The following is a 21,405-nucleotide window of genomic DNA, read 5'->3' on the forward strand; positions in this document are numbered from 1 at the left end:
TAGATCTACAAACTTACTCAGTTTTTTTGTTTTTTGTTTTTTTTACCTTTTTTAGGTACTCCATCGCCACTACCTGCACTCTAACACTATCCAAAAGTAAAATAAGACCTAGAGACAGGATAGTCATTATGTCTATTATTGTAAAGCACATACAGCTAAAAGAGCAATGGTAGCCTCTGAATCTTAGACTCACGTTTGCTTTGGTCTACATGAAAAAGAAATGATGAGTGAGAGATAGATGAGGCTATGGAAGGAGAGACATGTAGAGGGCTGTATACTAGGCTCACCAGGGGGGCTCCTTACCAGGCACAAACAAATACCAGATGTGGAGAAAAGTTACCGGTGAGATATTTGTTGGGTCCGCGGCTCCGGGAGTGCAGGAGGAACAGTAGAAATGACCGCCTCTTCCAACCTCCTCCCCCGCCCCCCTTTCCTTAACCCTTGACTTTCCCGCCAAAAGGATGTATGCCCAGGTCACATCTCCATAGGTAATCCAATACCTGTGCAGGAAACAGAAGTATCAGGACCCCCCACCCCATACCCTCCGATCACCAAATACCCTACCATATATGGATGTGAGCCCACACCCTACCTTGGCCCAATAAAAGACACCCCCGCCCCCAACTCCCTTCTAGCCGACTTCCCTGACTCTGCTTTCCGGAGTCGTGGAACCTCGCCCGAGGGTGCCCACCTCCTCCCAGCACAACTTTCCTGGCTCCCCTTCTCCTCAGCCCTTGAAACTTCGATGGAGAGTGCCTTTAATAAATCTTGCCTTGGGCCTACCTCGCCTGGTGTCCTGTTTATCTCGCCAAAAAACCTTACAATATTAGCCAGAGTGAAGGGAAGAAACCGAATCCACCTTGCTTGTTCTTCCTTTCTTTTTTTTAAGATTTTATTTTGTCAGAGGACACAAGCAGGGGGAGCAGCAGGCAGAGGGAAAGGGGGAGGCAGTCTCCCCGCTGAGCAGGGAGCCCAAAAAAAGAGTGGATCCCAAGACCCTGGGATCATGACCTGAGCCAAGGGCAGATGCTTAACCCACTGAGCCACCCAGACGCCCCACAATTAGGTTGTTTTGGAGTGAAAACAGTACATGAATGAGTTTGACTTACACTATGGATAAGTTTAATTTCAGAATGGTATAGTGTCATTATCAAATGTTTGCTATAAAAAAAGTTATCTAATTTAGCTTAGGTGAAAAAGCAGTAAAGCAACTTAATCCAATCACCCCTGAACGTTCAAATTTTGAAAAGGAAAAATCAAAAGGGTCTTTTATGTGGTAAACGATAATGGAGCCACTTGAATCCTAACAGTAGGTGACCCTACAAAAATGGGGTTAAAACCGTTTATGATACTCTTTCGCTAGGAGGCATGGAAGAGCGATTTCTAGGATCACTGATACCGAGCTGCTACAGTAAAGAACTACGCAGTGAATGGGGTTTGTTTTGTGGTTTTTTCCTGTTTGTTTTTCCCATTTCAAGGGCCCTGGTACTGAATCTGGATTGAGGGCCCTATAGGAGGGACAAAGGAAGGGATTCCTCCGAGGACTGTAGCTCACATTCTTAACACTTCTCAGTCCCACCCCACCCCAGGGCAGTCTGAGGGTCACTTTAAGCCTAGGTCAAGAGACCTCGCAGCTCCTTCAAGAGGCCGATTCCGCCCAGCCAGAACCAGTTCTTATCTTTTGGGCCCCAAGAGGGTCGTTCACAATCTCTAAGACACTTGGCTTTGGGTAAACAGTGCACCACCACTGCGCGCAAGATGTAGAGCCCTGGGGAAAACAAAAAGCTCCATCTGGTTTGAGTGACGGCAGGGCAGGGTGGGGGTAAAGAGGGGTGGGTATGGGAGGTCCCCAGAAAGGTGCTTTTTCATTAGCGTCATTGATGGTCTGATTGTTTCATTGTTGCCTCACTATGTGACGTAGAGGCTGTACCGGCGTGAAACGCACAGTCGCAGCTAGGAAACTGGAGGGGCCTCGGGTTCCTGGCTAAGACCCCCGCAGCCTAAGCTCAAGCCGGGCGGAGTCCGGGCGCCCGCACGTGCTGCGGATTCCCCTCCGCTTACCCCGACACATCCACCTTCTGCAGACTCCCTCTGCCCACATCATCTTCTTCAGCTCGGACAGCCAAAGGATTCTACTAAAGCCAACGTCGACCCATCTACAAAATGGCCCAAACTCCTCACACCTTGGGTCACGTGGCCCTCAACCTTCTCTGCTTCAGCAGATTTTTTTACTAATTACGACTTTGGGAAACTACCCAAAGGCGGGTGGGGACTAGTTAGAACAGACATTTTACGGAACTTCCGATCCCAGTAACTGAAAGAAAAAGGGAAATCGGTAGAAGGAGGGAAACTAGGAGGGTAGAGGGTGGGAGGGTGAGATAGATACAGAGACGGTATGTTTAGTATCTCCCAAGTCGTGGAAAGAAGAAAAAGGCGAGCTTCCGCTTGCTTCCAGAAATTCCAAGACATTGGGGGAGGGAGGAGAAAATAAAGGTCTCGCGAAGTTTGAGAGCCTTTACGGGAGGGTCGGACTAGAACATCCCGCGATGTTATGACTAAACGAACGTGATTTAGCCAGGCAGAAGTAACGGTAGGGATAAAAGGGTTGGTGGGGGGTGGGGGGCTGAGGAGGAAGACGCAAGGCCTACGTACTGACGTAAAGTCGTGGTTGGTATATTACGGCCGTGGCCAAGCTGTGTACTTCAGAGAGCTTTTAGTTCTCTTTGGAGGGCGGGAGTCTTCTGAAGCCGTACAGTCGCGGGTGGGAAACTCCGAGTTTCCCTTCAGGCATGAGTCATGTGGCGGTGGAAAATGCGCTCGGGCTGGACCAGCAGGTAAGTCGAAATATGCGTCCCGAGGCTGTCTGCGTGGACCTTTTCCCTAGTTTAACGTGGCTTATGGCGCAGTAGTATCTAGTCATCTTTATTTCCCTTATTTTGTTATGTATGACTTGTTATGGATGGGATTGTGGGCGGACGGAGAAAGAAACTAACCAGGTAGAGGTGCGGTGGCGAACAAAATGAGGCGTTAACAGTCATGTCGGTAGTAGCTGATACTTGGACGGAGGTATTGTATTCCGGCCACGCACAATGGCGGCTTTTGTGGCCGTTGGCGCTTTCTTAGATGTGCGCATGTGCGAGCCCTGGCTGACTAGCGATCGTAGGGAAGTCCGCGTAAGGGGTCCATGTATTTATCTGAGAGGTTTGATTTTTCACTGGATGACACTGATTCTGGCTCAGAGGTGCCGTTGATATGTAGGGGAAGAGTAGTTTGTAGCCACGGACTGGGGCGGGGAGAGACGGGGCGAACAGGAGGGAAGGAGTGGCTTCCAGGGTAATGGCGGCGGTCTCCTTTGTTCCGACTGCAGGGTAACGCAGCGTTGCACCACGCTAAGAGAACAGACCTGGTTCTGGCGACTGACTTCACAAAAGTCGAGGAAACAGTTGTTTACTTTGGGGGTTTCTGTCGCCAGACTATCGCAGCTTACTGCTGCGGATAGTGAAGTGTTTCCGGAGTGGAAAGTTTTGTGACGCAGAACAACCGGAAAGGCATACTGGGGAAGGGAGGGAAGAATGGCCGCACCGGGCATCCCTTGACCGGTGTTGGGAATATGGAAATTGGACGCTGGCGGGTAACCACTTGGAAGGTTAGAGATCTCGAATTGCCCTTTACTTAATTCAGAGCGTCACTGAAAGGTCATTTAGTCCAGCATTGCGGATTTTTTTTTTCTTTGTGGTACTATGTTTTACATACGCATAGATTAGTAGTTGGACTTTGGAGTGCATCTCGGCAAAAATACTCGAAAAGCGGTTTGGTGGGGGAAGTAAAGTTGTACTAATTTTGTCGCGCCTGAGGAAAGACATTGAAATAGGTCAGAAAGTCTTTTCCTCTTGAAAGACACTGCCTGTTACTTCGAGGTGTTAGCAGTGCGAAAAAGGAGTCGTAATCTTCGAGAGGTAACAGGTTCGTTGTCCGAAGAAGGAGAAATTTTCGTTTTATTGCGGTATACCTCCCAGGGAAACTTAAGTGAATCGTTCGGACTCCAAAGTGAACAGCTTGCTCGTTTGACTGAGGGAAATAAATGAGGGCATAAACCTTCCGCAAAAAATATTTGACGAATTCCTGAATACTGAATCCTTACTAAAAATTGATTCTACATTTTCACGTTTCATGTAATATATTTGAAAGATTTGGTGGTTTACTACTACTTGGTATTTTCCACTAACTATAGTTGTATTAGCGCCTGCAGTCTGCTGAAGGTTGATAATGTAAAACACCTCTAAAATTGAAAATTTGAAAGCAAGAGAATAAAAAATCTCATTTGTAACATTTCCTGTGTTGCTAGAATCCACTTAAAACTTTTGATAAACTGCTCTCTGGGTCATTAGAATTTAGTAGTAAGCAAATTACAGCCGGAAAAGTTGATAATTTATTTAATATCTTAGTGGGCCGTGTAATTGGTAATATCTTGGACTTCTAGTGTTTGCAAATGTTAATTGTATAACTTTATTTTTTTGTTTCTTTCTGGTTTTTTTTTGTTTTTTGTTTTTTCAAACATGCAGGGACCCACTTTGTGCTGTGGTGCTTTGTGCTTCTAAAATTTCAGTTTGAAAGTTTTGGATTAATTATTAACAAAACCTGATAAAGCAAAATAACCTTTTTTTTTTTAAAGATTTTATTTATATGATAAATATAGTAAGTAGGTAGAGAGGCAGGCAGGTGGAGGGGGGGCGGGAAGCAGGATCCCTGCTGAGCAGAGTGCCAGATGCGGGGCTGGATCCCAGGACTCTGGGATCATGACCAGAGCCGAAGGCAGAGGCTTTAACCCTCTGAGCCACCCAAGTGCCCCTAAATAACCTTTTTTTCTGTGGTGTTGAAATGTGTCATTGAGGGGATAAGTAGTAATTGAGATTAAAGAAAGTCTTTAAAAAGCCTTGGATGATATTTTATTACTTAGTACCTTTATAAGGAACAATCTCTGAATTTGTCTTTCTAAAATAAAGTAAATACTACCATCAGTGTGGCCAGTATTAAATGCAGCGTAAGTTGCACAGTACTCAAAGGTGGTAGTTGATGGTGGTGGTATTGCTACCTTGGAATTTATCCAAAGTAAAAATACTTGGCACAGTCTTTAGGGATAAAGACTTTAATGAATTTCCAAATTGTCCTAATATTCTCCAGGTAGAATTTTTACCAGGTAGAATTTTAAAGTAATGCACATAATAAGTGGGGAAAACCACTGGTTTGGGGGGGGAAAAGGTACTAATCACTAGTTTGGTGATTTTAGAGCATTTTGCTCTAGAAAATTGTTACAAAGAACCTGTTTGAGATGAATGTATATGAAACATCTGTAACTGGTTATACTGTTGGCATCTGTGTATTGCCTTATAGACTAGCCCACTATAGACTTTAAAGGCATTCTTTTTTTTTTTTTTTTTTTAAAGATTTTATTTATTTGACAGAGATTACAAGTAGTCAGAGAGGCAGACGGGGGCGGGGACAGGGAGCCGGATGCAGCGCTCAATGCCAGGACCCTGAGACCATGACCCGAGAGGAAGGCAGAGGCTTTAACCCACTGAGCCACCCAGGTGCCCCTTAAAAGGCATTCTTAAAACCATGTGAGGCACACTGGGCAGTAATGCTACAGGGGAGGACAGGATTTTAGAACTGATTTGTCTTTTGCAAATTGATTTTTTTAATTTATTGTGTGTCACCATGTGAGGTGTTAATATCTTTCTTCTAGTTTGCTGGTCTAGACCTGAACTCCTCTGATAATCAGAGTGGAGGAGGAAGTACAGCTAGCAGTAAGTAAAAAATAATATGTATATGTTTGTTTGTTTTTACAAGAATTAATATCAGAACTTATTATGCATTGTATTTAGCAATTTTGAAATGAAAAATTTCTTTTGCCAAATATGTATAAATATTTTAGTATTTCAATATATCTGTGTAATAAGAGACTGGTTCTTTTTGGAATGGAAGCTGTGGTCATTTGAAGGAAATGCAATGTCATAGTCACATATTTATTATTTATTGCTTGTTTATTTTTCAGATTTTACTTGTGAGAGAGAACTTGCGGGCACGGGGCAGGTGGGAGGGACAGAGGGAGAAGCTGTCCCAGCTAAGGGGTCCCCTCTCAGGGCTCCATCCCAGAACCCTGAGATCATCATCTGAGCCACCCAGCACCCGTAGTCAACATTTTTAGATATGTCCATTATGGATTCTGGTTAAGCATGAAGGAGGTGGGGATATTCATCACTCTGCTGATCTGACCTGAACAGTGTTAACTTAATGAGGCAACTTGTAACTTACCTGTTGTAGCTATTACTACAACTATCTCAAGAGGAACCTGACACTTCAGAATAGAACTAAGCTCTACTGCTTCTTGGGTTATAGTTAGAATTTAAAATGTCTGCCATATTAAATTGAATGGATTGGTTTTTGAAAGAAGTGTTTTGTTTCGTTTGGTGCTTGTTGAGGTTAATATTTGAATGGAACAGTTGACCCTTTATTATTAGGTAGCTGAACTCTGCTTGGATCCCTGTTTCCAGGAAAACAGTGGATACACTCTGAAGAGCTTTAAGTATGGTTAATCCATATTAAATCTTATTTGCTACTCTATGCATATTATAAGGATATAAGTATTTTATTTACAAAGAATCTAATTATACTAATGGTTTGGCACACTTATTTTAATGTAAAAGTTAGAGATTTGACTTCCTTCTACTTTGTAGATAAAATGCTTTTATTTGATTATCCTAGGCTGGCTGTTAATTTAGGAAATCTTAACACTTAACAAGAGAGAGAGAAATTCTTTCTTGGAATCCTTAGCTTTCATCTGTATGAAAACAGTATTACATGGTCTTTATATTGGCACAGTAGAAACAAAGCTAATTGAAATTGGTCAGTTGATTTAGTGCATATTCTTTTCTTTCATAGTTGGCATTTTTGTTATAGCAATAGTTGTATTTGTTAAGACTTGTAATTAATAACATTTGAAATAGCACAGTCTTTTTTTGTTTGTTTTTAATGAACTCCATGCCCAGAGAGGAGAACTCATGTGTTCTACTGACTAAACACGCTAGGCACCACTGAAATGTGTTTGGATTGAGGGTTTTATTACAATCTACGTTCCCAGATTTGCCAAACTTAAATTGTCCGCCCCTGCTTTTTCTTTCTCCGTTTTTCTTAGATGTAGCATAAAAATGTGTATTATTTAAGCGCTTGCCCATTTTTAGATTTTGTTTTTATAGCTGTAAAATAATTTAGGTAATAGTTTAAAAGTTTGTTTCCCAGGATCAGTGTTTCTTTGGGGGTTTTGTTTTTCAAGATATTATGAGAGGGAGAGCAGGGGACAGAACCAGATTACCCCCCCCCCCCAAGCAGGTAGCTGGGTGTGATGTTCCATCCCAGGACCCTGAGATCGTGACCTAAGCCAAAGGCAGACATTGAACCAACTGAGCCACCCATGCGCCCCTAGGATCAATGTTTTAATACATATTTTTATAAACCGCTGTGTCTTGGTGGATGGGATGGGTCTTTAATTTTCCCTTTCTCTTCTAGAAGGACGCTATATACCTCCCCACTTAAGGAACAGAGAAGCCTCTAAAGGTAAGGTTACTGGCAACTTCTTGTACCCAACTTTTGTTTTAAGATAGTAAAACTTAGGGAAAATGAGGTAACTGAGAAAGTGTATTACATTTCTGTTTTCTTAATTTCATAACTCTGGAAAAGTTCATCTGGTATTATATAATGGATGTTTATTTATTTTGAGCCTAAAGTTTCACTTCTCTAGTGCGTTATTTATAAATACAACAAGATTTCAGTTTGAAAGTCACTGGGGTGGGGGGGGTCACTGTTTTGTAAACTAACTGGAGGGGACTGAAATCCTCAAATGCAGCAACAGTGAAAATTAGTTATTGGAGAATATTTAACAATTGAAGGATTGCAACCAAGGGCATGCTCAGTGGGTTGGAGAGATTGTCTGATTTTAGTTTTTGCAAGAACTGTTTCATGTTGAAGGGCTTTGTGTGAAATGTTACTAAAATACCTGTGACGTTTAGTATTAAGTTTTTAATGTAGAGTAAATAGATGGTTAAGATAGTGTTGGGATGATTATATAAGTGTCATATATTCATCACCGTGGTGATCGGAATTTTCAAGAAAAATAAAAAGTCAGGAAAAGCCGAGAGGAAAGAAGATGGTGGAAAATGAGGTAGGTATTTGGGGATGGGGGAAATGAACTATAGCTTTTGGGCTGGGTATGTACCTTCTTCATACATAGTCTGTCGTTTATGTAAGTTTGTGCAATACAAAAGGTCACTTCTGGCTGATGATAGAATTATTTTCTCAAACTGGAATTTCTTCTTAAGAATTTTTTGTTTAAGTAATCGAAACCCAATATGGGGCTCAGACTTAAAACATTTGAAATATCAAGAGGTGCATGCTCTACTTAATGACCCCCCAGAATTCTTTTTGTAATGGGTAATCCTCAGAATGTGTGTGACTAGAATTGCAAGGAAGGTATACAAACTGCTTCAGAGAGTAACAGTATGGAAATTAAGAAATAGAAGAGTAAAGGCCATATGGTTAACTGGCTAACAGCTGTACAGCAGAGGGGGGGGTACTGTCATTACTTGATGAACTGCAAAGAATTAAGTTAAGTGTCCCTAGATGGTTTAGTTTCCTCTAGTAGATTTACTCTGGTCACCTTCTTTTACCTGTCTGTATGTAGCTGTGCCCTCAAGGTATGTCCATGTGGAATTTAGGAAAGCATGACAGTTTTTTTTTCCCCTTTTGTATTTGGTTGAGTTTGACAACATATTGTTGAAGTCTTAGGATGTGACAGTAGTATACAATATATAATATTTTAGACAGTAATATAGGTAAATATAAAGAATAGTAGTTACACCAACTGTTTATGTTGTTAGCACTGAAACATAAAGGAGCTTTCGCTATGTGAAATAACTAAAACTTTGGAGACATTCGGAGGGGGGAAGCTTTAGAGACTTTCAAGAAAATGGTTTGAGAAGTTTTTATTTTAAATACAGTGTTTAAATGACTTCTAAGTGGGTTGTTAATTTTCTAAATTTAGAGTTTTTAGGGGAAACCTAATTGCCTGATGTTTCTACTACTTGCATACCTAACTACTAAGGAGTCATTTTAAAGATCCCTGCTCGTTTTCGAATTCAGGTTCTTTTGAGGGTATCTTAAAAGTGTTAGGTCTAAAAGAACAAAGAAGATCTGTATTGAGTATTTCCATTTATTGAATTTCTTTTAAATATTGTTAGACTAAGCTTGATAGTGTATTGAAGATAATTCAGCTGATTTCTTATACTTTCAGCTGTTGGTTAAGTAGCTACAAGTTGCCTTCTCCAAATTCTTTTGAATAAGACTCTTGTTAATCATGCCCCTTACTGCACAGAGCCCATTTGAGCATAATTCTGTGACTGCATTTTGGAACTTCATCCTTCATGAGTTTTCATAGTCTCTGTTCTCATGCATCTGACAGACTTCTCCTTATTGGGAACTTTGTAGTGGATGTCTTAATTTATGCTCTTAGGTAATTGATTATACCTGAGGTTAACCTTTTGAATTTAGAAATCTATGTTATATATGCTATATGATACATACTTTATATTTATCAACTTTAGCAATAGCTTTTGTTCATGAGATGTATTTTTAGGAATGGGGCATGACTATAAAGCTAAACTTAGAGTTTCCCTTCTTACTGCCTGTGAGGTTAAAACTTGGAAGGAGGCACTTGGGATCCCTCTGATAGCAGTTACACCTTTAAAAAGGCAATTTGCCACAATCTTGTTAAAACAATTTTATTGAACTAGGCTCCTGTTTTACTCCATTTAATATGCAAACATTGATAATTTAAAGAATGGAATTTAAATTGTGGGATATGACACTTTAAAGAATGGAACTTAAATTGTTAGTGCGGTACTATTTGCTGGTGAAACCCAATTCTCTGAATCTTGGTTCTCTTCTCCAGTATTTGGTAAAAGTAATTCCATTGATACTTGGTTCCAAAAGAATAAAAGGGACGCTGTGTTAGAGATTTTAATACAGGAATCATGTAAAAGTATTGTCAACTCTTCTTTTTTTCTTTTTCTTTTTCTTTTTTTTAACTTTTTTTGGAAGGATTCTATGATAAAGACAGTTCAGGGTGGAGTTGTAGTAAAGATAAGGATGTCTACAGCAGTTTTGGGTCCCGAGATTCAAGAGGAAAGCCCAGTTACTTCAGTGATCGTGGAAGTGGACCAAGGGGAAGGTAAATTACTCTCAGCTTGCAGTTGTGTTTATACTAGCAGTTTAGGAATAAACTCTTAGTTTGATGTGATCTCATTCTTTGTATTTTCCTTGGTCGTGATTTTTTTTTTTTTTTTTTAAGATTTTATTTGAGGGGCGCCTGGGTGGCTCAGGGTTAAAGCCTCTGCCTTCGGCTCAGGTCATGGTCCCAGGGTCCTGGGATTGAGCCCCACATCCGGCTCTCTGCTCAGCAGGGAGCCTGCTTCCTCCTCTCTCTCTGCCTGCCTCTCTGCCTACTTGTGGTCTCTGTCAAATAAATAAATAAAATCTTTAAATAAATTAATTAATCAAAATAAAATAAAATGAAAATATGAAGTACATACCGGGTATAAGCATTACAAAACTTAATTCTTAACATTATGAGACTTGATGAAGTTACCTTATACAAAGTATAACTTTATATAAGGTAAAAATGGATGTATAAATTATACATAACCATTAATTAAAGGGCCTGGGGCATCTGGGTGCTCTGCTTGGCAGGGAGCCTGCTTCCCCCCTCTCTCTGCCTGCCTTTCTGCCTATTTGTGATCTCTCTTTCTCTGTCAAATAAAATCTAAAAAAAATTAAAGGGTATTATTTCATAAATGAGACAGCCATTGTTGAATTATTGAAGTCTTTGAAAAGTATTTCTGATACAATTCAACTAGTATACAAGCATATATCTAGAGATATATAGAGATACTGTGATAGAAGCTAAATGACATATATCAATTGTTTATGCTGTTTAGGTTTGATGATCGTGGACGGAGTGACTATGATGGTATTGGCAGTCGTGGTGACAGGACTAGCTTTGGCAAATACGAACGCAGTGGACACAGTCGTTGGTGTGACAGATCAGATGATGATGACTGGTCAAAACCACTTCCACCAAGTGAACGACTGGAGCAGTAAGTTTTTGAAATATATGTTGATTGATATCAAACTTGTTACTTATATAACTATGTAATAATTATTTGATTTTAGGGAACTCTTCTCTGGAGGAAACACCGGAATAAACTTTGAGAAATACGATGATATACCAGTAGAGGCAACTGGCAATAACTGTCCTCCACATATTGAAAGTGTAAGTTGTTTTTGTATGACTTCTTAACCGTTCTTTGTTAACCATTTAAAAACTTGATTAGGGGCGTGCCTGGGTGGCTCAGTGGGTTGGGGGGCTTCTGTCTTCGGCTCAGGTCATGATCCCAGGGTCCTGGGATCAAGCCCCGCATTGGGCTCTCTGCTCTTCGGAAAGCCTGCTTCCTCCTCTCCTTGCCGGCATCTCTGCCTACTTGTGATCTCTGTATGTCAAATAAATAAATAAAATCTTAAAAAAATAAAAACTTGATTGGGGGGGCGCCTGGGTGGCTCAGTGGGTTAAAGCCTCTGCCTTTGGCTCAGGTCATGATCCCAGGGTCCTGGGATCGAGCCCCGCGTCGGGCTCTTCTGCTCAGCAGGGAGCCTGCTTCCTTCTCTCTCTCTGCCTGCCTCTCTGTGACCTCCATCTGTCAAATAAATAAATAAAATCTTCAAAAAAAAAATTCATTGGGTTATAAAAAGAGAGACTAAGATTTTATGTCACCATTATGAACAATGCTGAAATAGAAAATGTCAAACATAACAAAGAATCCAAAAGTTACTCTATTGTATCTTAGACACTAAAGTTTATTTCTTTAAAAACACCTAGAACTTTATAAGGTACTTTTAACCTAAAATTATAGCAGATATAATCACAACCAAAGTGGATATTTGGGGTTGGGTGTTTTGGTCATAGTAGCACAACACAGAAATTGTAACAGGTTAGGCATTTCTAGTTGTGTTTGACTTGCTTTTATTTCCTTGATAGTTCAGCGATGTTGAGATGGGAGAAATTATCATGGGGAACATTGAACTTACTCGTTACACTCGTCCAACTCCAGTGCAGAAACATGCCATTCCTATTATCAAAGAAAAAAGAGACTTAATGGCTTGTGCCCAAACAGGTAAGCTGATTGGATAAAGAATTTAAGTTAATATTTCAACTGGTCTTTCCCTAGAAATAGTACTTTTTACAAGGAGAATTGAGTTCTGTGGTTAGCCTGATTCTGAGTTAGGTAAACATTAGTTGAAGCGTTGTTTCTTTTACCTTTTTATTCTTTGGATACTTGAGGACATCTTAGGGAATTGTGCAGTGAATCATCAGCCTGCTATTATTGCAACAGGGAAAGTTGTGAATGCAGTGCAGGGGAACATTAGCTACATAACTGGAATAGGAAATAATCAACTTAGAGAAGAATCTGATTCATAAAAATGTGTGTGGAGGGGAAAGGTAATTGTGTTTCCTCTCTCATATTTTGGGAATTGGGCAGAGTTAGTGATGAAAAGACAGCAGAACTACTTCTCCATGTAAAACAATTCCTGTGTATGAAAGAAAAGAAACTTAAGTCATTTGTAATAAAGTTTCTTCTTTAAGGATTTCATCATTTTATGTTTAACTGATGCTCAGGCTAAATCTGGGATCTGTTTTTTTAAAGTAAGTTTCACTGAAACGGTTACAGCCAAGGCTTTTCTTCTGCAAAGGAAACTGACTACTGTATAAGGCCCTTTACTGTTAAACTTCAGAAACTGTTCGCATTCCATCAGTATTACAGGATATAAAAAAGTAAAGAAAGGGAAGTTGATGCCGATTTCCTGTGAACTAAAATCTGAAGAGTAGAGGATTGCATTGTTTAAAATAGATAACAGGAATCACTTGGCATTCTCGCTTTAACTATATGAATGTACCATATTTTTCCCAAAATTTGGTATAAGGTAAGATTTTCTTTTCACTAAAAGGGAATGTGGAACACAATTATTTTTTTAACAGGGTCTGGAAAAACTGCAGCATTTCTGTTGCCCATTTTAAGTCAGATTTACACAGATGGTCCAGGCGATGCTTTGAAGGCTGTGAAGGTAAAGATTGATTTCCTTATAAAATAAGTTGTTAGCATAGTGAAAACTTGACAAATATTAGTTGGGACCTTTCTTTCTAAAGAGTACTGTGTTTTATTTTAGTTCCTCTTTCTTACTATATTTATTCACTTAATTTTTAAAAAATATTTATTTAAGAGAGCATGAGCAGGCAGGAGAGGGAAAGGGAGAAGCAGACACCCTGCCGAGCAGGGAGCCTGATGTGGGACACAATACCAGGAGCTGGATTATGACCTGAGCTGAAGGCAGATGCTTAACCGACTGAGCCATCCATGCACTGTGGATGTAATTCTTAATTATAAAGGGAATTTTGCTGTGATGAGTTTGTTTCAAAAAACAACAACAACAAAGTTTTGGCTCTTTGAGTTCACTTTCTAAATTGTTCTCATTTCTTAGGAAAATGGAAGATACGGGCGCCGTAAGCAGTATCCTATCTCCTTAATTTTAGCCCCAACAAGAGAATTGGCTGTACAGATTTATGAGGAAGCCAGAAAAGTAAGTGTGCGTTTTACTGATTATTGCCATTTTCATTGATGCTAATTCTGTTTTTATGAACATTTAATAAACTCTCTGCTTATAGTTTTCGTACCGGTCTAGAGTTCGTCCTTGTGTGGTTTATGGTGGTGCTGATATTGGTCAGCAGATTAGAGACTTAGAGCGTGGTTGTCACTTGTTAGTGGCCACTCCAGGACGTCTAGTGGATATGATGGAAAGAGGAAAGATTGGATTAGACTTTTGCAAGTAAGTGTTAATTTTTATGTATATAAGATGTAATTTCTTTTATTTTTTAATTCTCAATTTTTTAATTTAAATTTTAGCATACAGGGATGCCTGGGTGGCTCAGTCGGTTAAGCGGCTGCCTTCGGCTCAGGTCATGATCCCGGGGTCCTGGGATCGAGTTCCACATCCAGCTCCTTTCTCAGCAGGGAGCCTGCTTCTCTCTCTGCCTTTGCCTGCCACTCTCTGCCTGTGCGCTCGCTCGCTCGCTCTCTGACAAATAAATGAATAAATAAAATGTTTTAAATTCTAGCATACAGTGCATCGTTGGTTGCAGGAGTAGAACTTTCATGTTACTGGTCATTTTGTAGTGATTTTAGTAAAATTGTCTTCAGATTTACTAACTTCAGTGATTTAACTGCATAATTTTTGAAAGTCACAGTTAACCTGTGTGATTCATTGGAACAGTGTCAGATAATGGTTATGTGATTTATGTGTTAACGTTGCAAGGCTAGCACGTGGCTAGCACGTTAGGATGAATATTACACAACTGTATTCAGTGGTCAGTTTCTCATCAGATTCTAAAGTGAGTATTTTTCATAATAGATACTTAGTGTTGGATGAAGCAGATAGGATGCTGGATATGGGATTTGAACCTCAGATACGACGTATAGTTGAACAAGATACTATGCCACCAAAGGGTATTCGCCACACTATGATGTTCAGTGCTACTTTCCCTAAGGAAATACAGGTATGATTTATTGTTCTTTCAGGACATTTATAAATAAGTATTTTCAGATAATTTAACAAGTCGGAGACTAAAAGTGTTTTCCCCTTTTTAGATGCTTGCTCGTGATTTCTTGGATGAATACATTTTTCTGGCTGTAGGCAGAGTTGGCTCCACCTCTGAGAACATCACACAAAAAGTAGTTTGGGTGGAAGAATCAGACAAACGATCATTTCTTCTTGATCTCTTAAATGCAACAGGTAAAGTTAATCATGGTGTACTGAGAATCTACTTGGATCTCTTTAGCTCCTACCCTCCTTTTGCCCACCTGTCTAAATGATTAAAGCTTATTTTAATTATCTCTGTGTGCTTGCTTTTTGGAGTGCAAAGAGAACCAAAGTACTGAGTTCTTATTAGTAAACAAAACCTTATATCTAATTTTACAGGGAAGGATTCACTGACTTTAGTGTTTGTGGAGACCAAAAAGGGTGCTGATTCTCTGGAAGACTTCTTATACCATGAAGGATATGCTTGTACTAGTATCCATGGTGACCGATCACAGAGAGATAGAGAGGAGGCCCTTCACCAGTTCCGCTCAGGAAAAAGCCCTATTTTAGTGGCTACAGCTGTGTGTATATTTTTATTTTTGAGTTAAGCATATTTGAATGTTGCTTGCTTTTTTTTTTTTTTAACAAAAGTTATTTTTCAGGTGGCAGCAAGAGGACTAGACATTTCAAATGTAAAACATGTTATCAATTTTGATTTGCCAAGTGATATTGAGGAATATGTACATCGGATTGGCCGTACAGGACGTGTGGGAAACCTTGGTAAAGTGTTGATTTATTTAATGGTTTGTCACAGAATGTTTAATATTAGAAATTATCTTTCAAGGGAAAGCTGATGTGTGACATCAGATAACTAAAATTACTGTTTAACTCTCTAGTTTGATTACATCACATATTAAAACATTTTTTGTTCCTGCTTATTACTGTTAAATATATGAAGGAAGACCCCAGACTATTTTATGGAAACCTCCGTTTTACTACTTTTGGATTTTTGTAGGCCTTGCCACCTCATTCTTTAATGAAAGAAATATAAATATCACAAAGGATTTATTGGATCTGCTCGTTGAAGCTAAACAAGAAGTGCCATCTTGGTTAGAAAATATGGCTTATGAACACCACTATAAGGGTAGCAGTCGTGGACGCTCTAAGAGGTACAGGTTGTTTTGAGTCTTCATTATTGTTACCAGCTTTTTGTAGAAAGTTGTGTCCAGGGTTAGCTAAAACACTGCCATTGATATAATTTTGACAAGGGATCGTACCCGTGAAAAAAAAATTAAAAATAGTTATTAAGGAGTTAAATGTCAGCCTAGTTAAGGGCTTAGGATTTTAGAAACACTATTGCAAGAGTATCATGGCAGTTGAGTTGAGGATTGGAAAATACAAGGGAATTGTTGGTTTAATTGAGTTACAAACATAAACTACCCGCAATGATTTTCCTTTTAATAGATTCAGTGGAGGATTTGGTGCCAGAGACTATCGACAAAGTAGTGGTTCCAGCAGTTCTAGCTTTAGTAGTGGTCGTGCAAGCAGCAGCCGTAGTGGTGGAGGTGGTCACAGCAGCAGCAGAGGATTTGGTGGAGGTAATATTAACTTTTCCTGTTTATGTCTTAAGTGACTGCTTTTTATTTTTTCTTAAAGCATAAATTATTGGAGAAATTTCCAAGAATACAAAACCCAGTAGAAACTTAAGTGGCTGAACTAATTTCTGTTTTCAAACATTTCTTGATAGGTGGCTATGGAGGCTTCTACAATAGTGATGGATATGGAGGAAATTACAACTCCCAGGGGGTTGACTGGTGGGGCAATTGAATCTGCTTTGCAACAAAGTCACCCTTTTCAAACAAGCTGATATGGAAACCACATGTAACTTAGCCAGACTGTATTTTATAGCTTCAAGACCTTGCAGTACATTACCAGCTGTGATTCTCCTGAAAATTTAAGGGAGCTTCAAAGTCACAAGAAGATAGGAACAATGAACAGCCTTACTCAGAAGTTGGTTTGAAGACATAATTGCTGTAGTTTGGATTAATTCCCCTCCTGCTTATTATCACCCCAAACTCCATTTATAATTTTGTGACTGAGGATCATTTGTTTGTTAATGTACTGTGACTTTATCTTTAGACAACTTATTATTTTGATGTCCTGTTGGCTCAGTAATGCTCAAGATATCAGTTGCTTTGAAAAAATAAATTTCCTGAACTTGGGCTAAAATCAAACCTTGGCACGCAGGTGTGATATAACTTAACAGGAATCATCAATTCATCTGTAGATACTAATATGGCAAAAAAACCTTGGGCAGTAGCCTGCATTAGCATTTCTTGGTACTTGCAGATTGGGAGAACAACATCTTAAGGCAGTATTAGTTTCAAAGGAGGCAGACTGTACTAAGTTAAAGTTCTAACTTGCTCACTCTATCCTGGATAGGCACTTAGAATCTTTTAGTTTTTAAATAAGCCATTCCAGTCAAGATAAGGTGGCATGTGTGAATACATTCACATTTTTCAAAGCATCCTTCAAAGTTAATGCAAATAAATACAGCAATTCCTCTTTTAATGTTTAAGTTACTAATTTTAAGCAAAGCAGATGTGGGCATACTATTACAGGAAGAGTTTTAAAGGTTTGATAACAAAAGTGTTTGAGGGAGATTTCATCTAATAAGATTTTTTTAATGCCTGCCGTAAATAAACTTGAAATGGTAGGATAGCTGACCATAGCAGTGACAAGTCTTTATGGGCCTGCTTCGGTTTTGGTCTTTAACGCATGCTAGTGTTCATGTTTTTTGGTCAAGAGGATATGAGCAGGAGGGATTATGCAGCAGGCTTTACTTTAATATAGATTCACATTACTCTCTAAGCTGCATTGAAATGTTAAAATGGCTTACACTTGTAGACTTTGTAGATCAGGGTAACAAAAACACTAAAATCCTTGAGATCACACAGGTTGGAAATACGTACTAAACTGCATAAGATGTTATTTCTATATGCTGCAGTCTTAGTCCATTTTAGTTGCATAGGTTTCCATTATAGTTATAGTCTATAATAAATTTGGCCAAAGATGATTATCCACCATTAAAAATGCCTCTTCTGCTTGAATTCTGTGGTGATTTTTGTGGCCAGAATGCAGTAATCTTCAAAAACTATCTTTGTGATGGCATAAGGAGGCAAAAATTATTCCTAAAGTGCAATAGATTTTCAAGAATATTGTGCCTTGTTCTAAAAACCATTAAGTAGGTGCACTTGACAGTATTGAAGTCATTTGTTACGGTGCTATTTCAATTAGTATGGGTTTAGACTCTTGTACATTTTGCCCATGACTTTTTACAAAGTACTTATTTTATTGCACATTCAGAGAATTTTATATATATGTTTTGTGTGCGTGTCCTTAAACTTCCAATCTTATTTTTTCTCTTGGAGATTGTTGAACGCAGCTTGTTAAATAGATTCTAAAATTTTATTTGGGACCACGGAATGATAGTTGAAAAAAACTATTTGCACACAACAGATTTTAGATACTTTTTGCTGCTAGTTTGTGTAATATTTATTGAACATTTTGACAGATATTTATTTTTGTAAGCCTAAAAGTGAATTCTTTGAAAGTTTAAAGAAACTTGACCAAAAGACAGTACAAAAACACTGGCACTTGAATGTTGAATGTCACCATTTGTGAAATAATATATTTCGGGGTAGTGTGAGCTTTAAATGTTAAGTTCTATTAAACAATTGAGTCAAATTAAGCAGATCCGGCACTGATGATACAGCTAGTTGTAACTTTTCTGACAAAGTTTAAGACAAAATTGGCAACTTGAAATTAAAACATGCCAAGGTTTTGATATACTTGTCTTAAAATACTAATGAAACACTTCTGAACACTGATAATGAAGTGTCCACATTCTCAAAGGTTCTGTGAGTTTTGTTTTAGTTAATGTTTTTGTTTGGCTTGGTTTTTGGTGGCTGTCTGGCATATTTGCAATCCTCAAACATGTGGTTATCTTTGTGTATTGACATAACTAGTGACTTTTATATTCAGTTTTATCAGTAAGTATGGATTTAAAGTTGCTGAATGTAGATCTTGAACCTCAAGTCACTAAGTTGGTAATTGCTTATTGTATTAGTTTTAGATGCTGGCACTGCATGTGCTGTGTTTATTCTGATTTTACTAAAATAAAAAGTTGAACGTAATCTTGTTACTGTCAGTTGTGCCTTAATCATGAGATGTAGAAATGAAATTGTACTGTCAACCTGGAGAATAACAACAGAGATGGCATAGCTTCCCAGTCTCCAACTTTGGTCACACACCAAGGCAAAAGCAGCCCCTACCAGTTAGCTGATGTAACCAAACCAGCTTAACATGTTAATACAATAGATATTATGAAATTGGCTTTTTTAAGGGAATCAGTCTCAAATTTTTTGTGTTCTGTAGAACTAATTTCCCATCACTGAAGGGTAGGCACTATCCTGATTTCTAACAGCAGAGATTGGCTCTTGTCCTTAAAATTTCCATAAATGAAATCATAGGCTATATTATATTTCTGAAGATTTTAAGTATTTGAAGTGAGATAATAGAGTGTACAGCAGCAGAGAGAGAAGCAGACTTGCCATCAATTATGGTACTTCGTTGGTTGGTTTTTTACTTTCTTGTGACAGAGGGATGGAAAGATGACCAAGAAAACTGCTTCAGTGCCTTGTTCTTGTGCTTAGTTGTTACGTTTCCTAGATCATGATCTTCCCTTTCCATGTGACTAGGAAACAAATGGGATCAGGGAAACAGTCTTAGGGAGACATCTTCTCCATTATAAACACTTTCCAAGGGGCACCTGGGTGGCTCAGTGGGTTAAAGCCTCTGCCTTTGGCACAAGCCCCCCGCTCTGGCTCTCTGCTCAGCAGGGAGCCTGCTTCCCCTTCTCTGCCTGCCTGTCTGCCTGCTTGTGATCTGTCAAATAAAATCTTCAGGGGGAAAAAAAATGAAAAACACCTTGCAAGGTGTCCTGGAGTCCCAAGGCTTTGAATAGCAGGTTCAGGGATGTAAATGCAGGCTAGAAAAACTGCTCCCAATTTTGCTTTCCCAGCAACTACCCAGTTAAATGGTTCATATTTGCTTATTCTGACATGGACCGCTCTAATGTTGCAAAGAAATGAGGCTAATGCCTATGTTGTAGGTATACACACCTGAGACTCCCTGATCTTTCATTTCATAGTGTTCAGTTCAACAGAGCAAATTCATGGTGTGTCTTGGGGTTTCAGGTTTTTTTTTTTCCTTGCCTAATATGTATATCTCTCTGCCCTAGACCAACCTAGCATGGTGTCTCAGGATACCTTTGTTAATGGTTTTAGACCCCTGAGAAGTTTTAGACAACTTTTAGGAATTCTTCCTTTAATGAATAAGAGCCCCCATCTAGACTGAAGCTTCCAGTCACTTTGGTCACTAACTGGAATTAAAATTTTTTTAAAAGGTGTGGGGTGTGACTTTTAGGATGGGTTTTTATTACTGAAATCTGGAAACGATGACAAGACATGTCTCAGGGGTCCCTGGGTGACTAAACGTCTGCCTTCGGTTTAGGACATGATCCTAGGGTCTTGGTAAGGAGCCCCACGTTGAGGGCTTGGCAGAGAGCCTGCTTCTCCCTCACCATCTACCCGTCCCCCAGCTTGAGCAAACACACTATCTCAAATCTTTAAAAAGATGTTGAGCAAAAATACATATTTAGGTTTTCATTCAACATGCTAAAATGAATGCACATCTGAGACCAAGAAATAAAATTCCGAGAAGAAAAAAAGGCCTGTGGTATTTGAGAATTAAGAGTCTTCTGTGTGAATGCTTACATATTTTCAATGAATCTATATACATCTTCCCCAAAAGTAAAATTTTCTGCAAACTTTAGCTGTTCTCAGTATATATACACCCATATTGGCTCTCAGTCTTTGGACTTAGTAACAAGCTCAAAGAAAAGGAAAGCTAAATCTCTAACCCACATCTTAGGGAAACCAGGATAAGCCTAGGAAGGAGACATAGCCATAACATAAGTTGAGACAAAGAGCTAAAGGGATGAGATAATACTGTGTTTAGAAAAAGCAACTAAAACAGTTCAATTGCTTCAAACTGAGCTCCAGAGTACTAACTGTTAGCCTGTAATTGGTCTTGATATTCAGTGAAACCCTGGGTATTGGGTTGTAAGGCCATTTCTAACCTTATTTTTTGCACATTTTTGTGTGTGTGTTACTTTTTCTAGAGCATCCCTCTGGTATGAGCATATTTCTTTTCCTGTTCATATATAAAGATAATGCATATTTCTAGGCAAAAATTGGAGTTTACTTACTGCCCATTATAAAAGATTTGGGTTCTCTACCATCAGGGTTTTCTGTTTATCTGATGCAAATCAACACTGGTTTTTATGTGCAACCACTTGAACCAGACTAACTTCTTATCTTGATAGGAGGGCAAAACATTGTTAACAGTGAGGAAACTGATGCTTAAGTTTAATCACACTCTGGACAGCAGTTACCAGAACTTCTCAACTGATAGAACACAAACTGTTTAAATGAATCATCTGGTCTTGCTTTAAATCATTTTCCAGATAATAGGTAATGTGCAAATTTTATTTTATTTTTTTTAAGATTTTATTTGACAGGTTACAAGTATGCGGAGAGGCAGGCA

At 39.1% G+C, this 21,405-nt stretch overlaps 1 protein-coding gene across 2 annotated transcripts; it reads left to right on the plus strand.

Moving 5' to 3' along the window:
- Positions 1-2,551: 2,551 nt before the first annotated feature.
- On the plus strand, positions 2,552-18,930 carry LOC308337772 (ATP-dependent RNA helicase DDX3X-like). Of its 2 annotated transcripts, none has more exons than XM_080795972.1 (17): positions 2,552-2,834; positions 5,744-5,804; positions 7,564-7,611; positions 10,150-10,279; positions 11,046-11,204; positions 11,281-11,380; positions 12,143-12,278; positions 13,142-13,227; positions 13,642-13,740; positions 13,826-13,986; positions 14,569-14,713; positions 14,805-14,949; positions 15,136-15,317; positions 15,399-15,516; positions 15,752-15,905; positions 16,201-16,334; positions 16,484-18,930. In XM_080795972.1, the coding sequence occupies exons 1-17, from the start codon at positions 2,790-2,792 to the stop codon at positions 16,561-16,563; spliced, it is 1,983 nt and encodes a 660-aa protein (XP_080652098.1). In that variant the 5' UTR covers positions 2,552-2,789; the 3' UTR covers positions 16,564-18,930. The 2 variants fall into 2 exon arrangements, with proteins under 2 accessions (XP_080652098.1, XP_080652099.1); XM_080795973.1 differs by having other exon boundaries at positions 2,695-2,834; positions 7,567-7,611.
- The last annotated feature ends 2,475 nt before the right edge of the window (positions 18,931-21,405 follow it).

Source organism: Martes martes (assembly GCF_963455335.1).
Source record: "Martes martes genome assembly, chromosome: Y".
Classification (NCBI taxonomy): Eukaryota; Metazoa; Chordata; class Mammalia; order Carnivora; family Mustelidae; genus Martes; species Martes martes.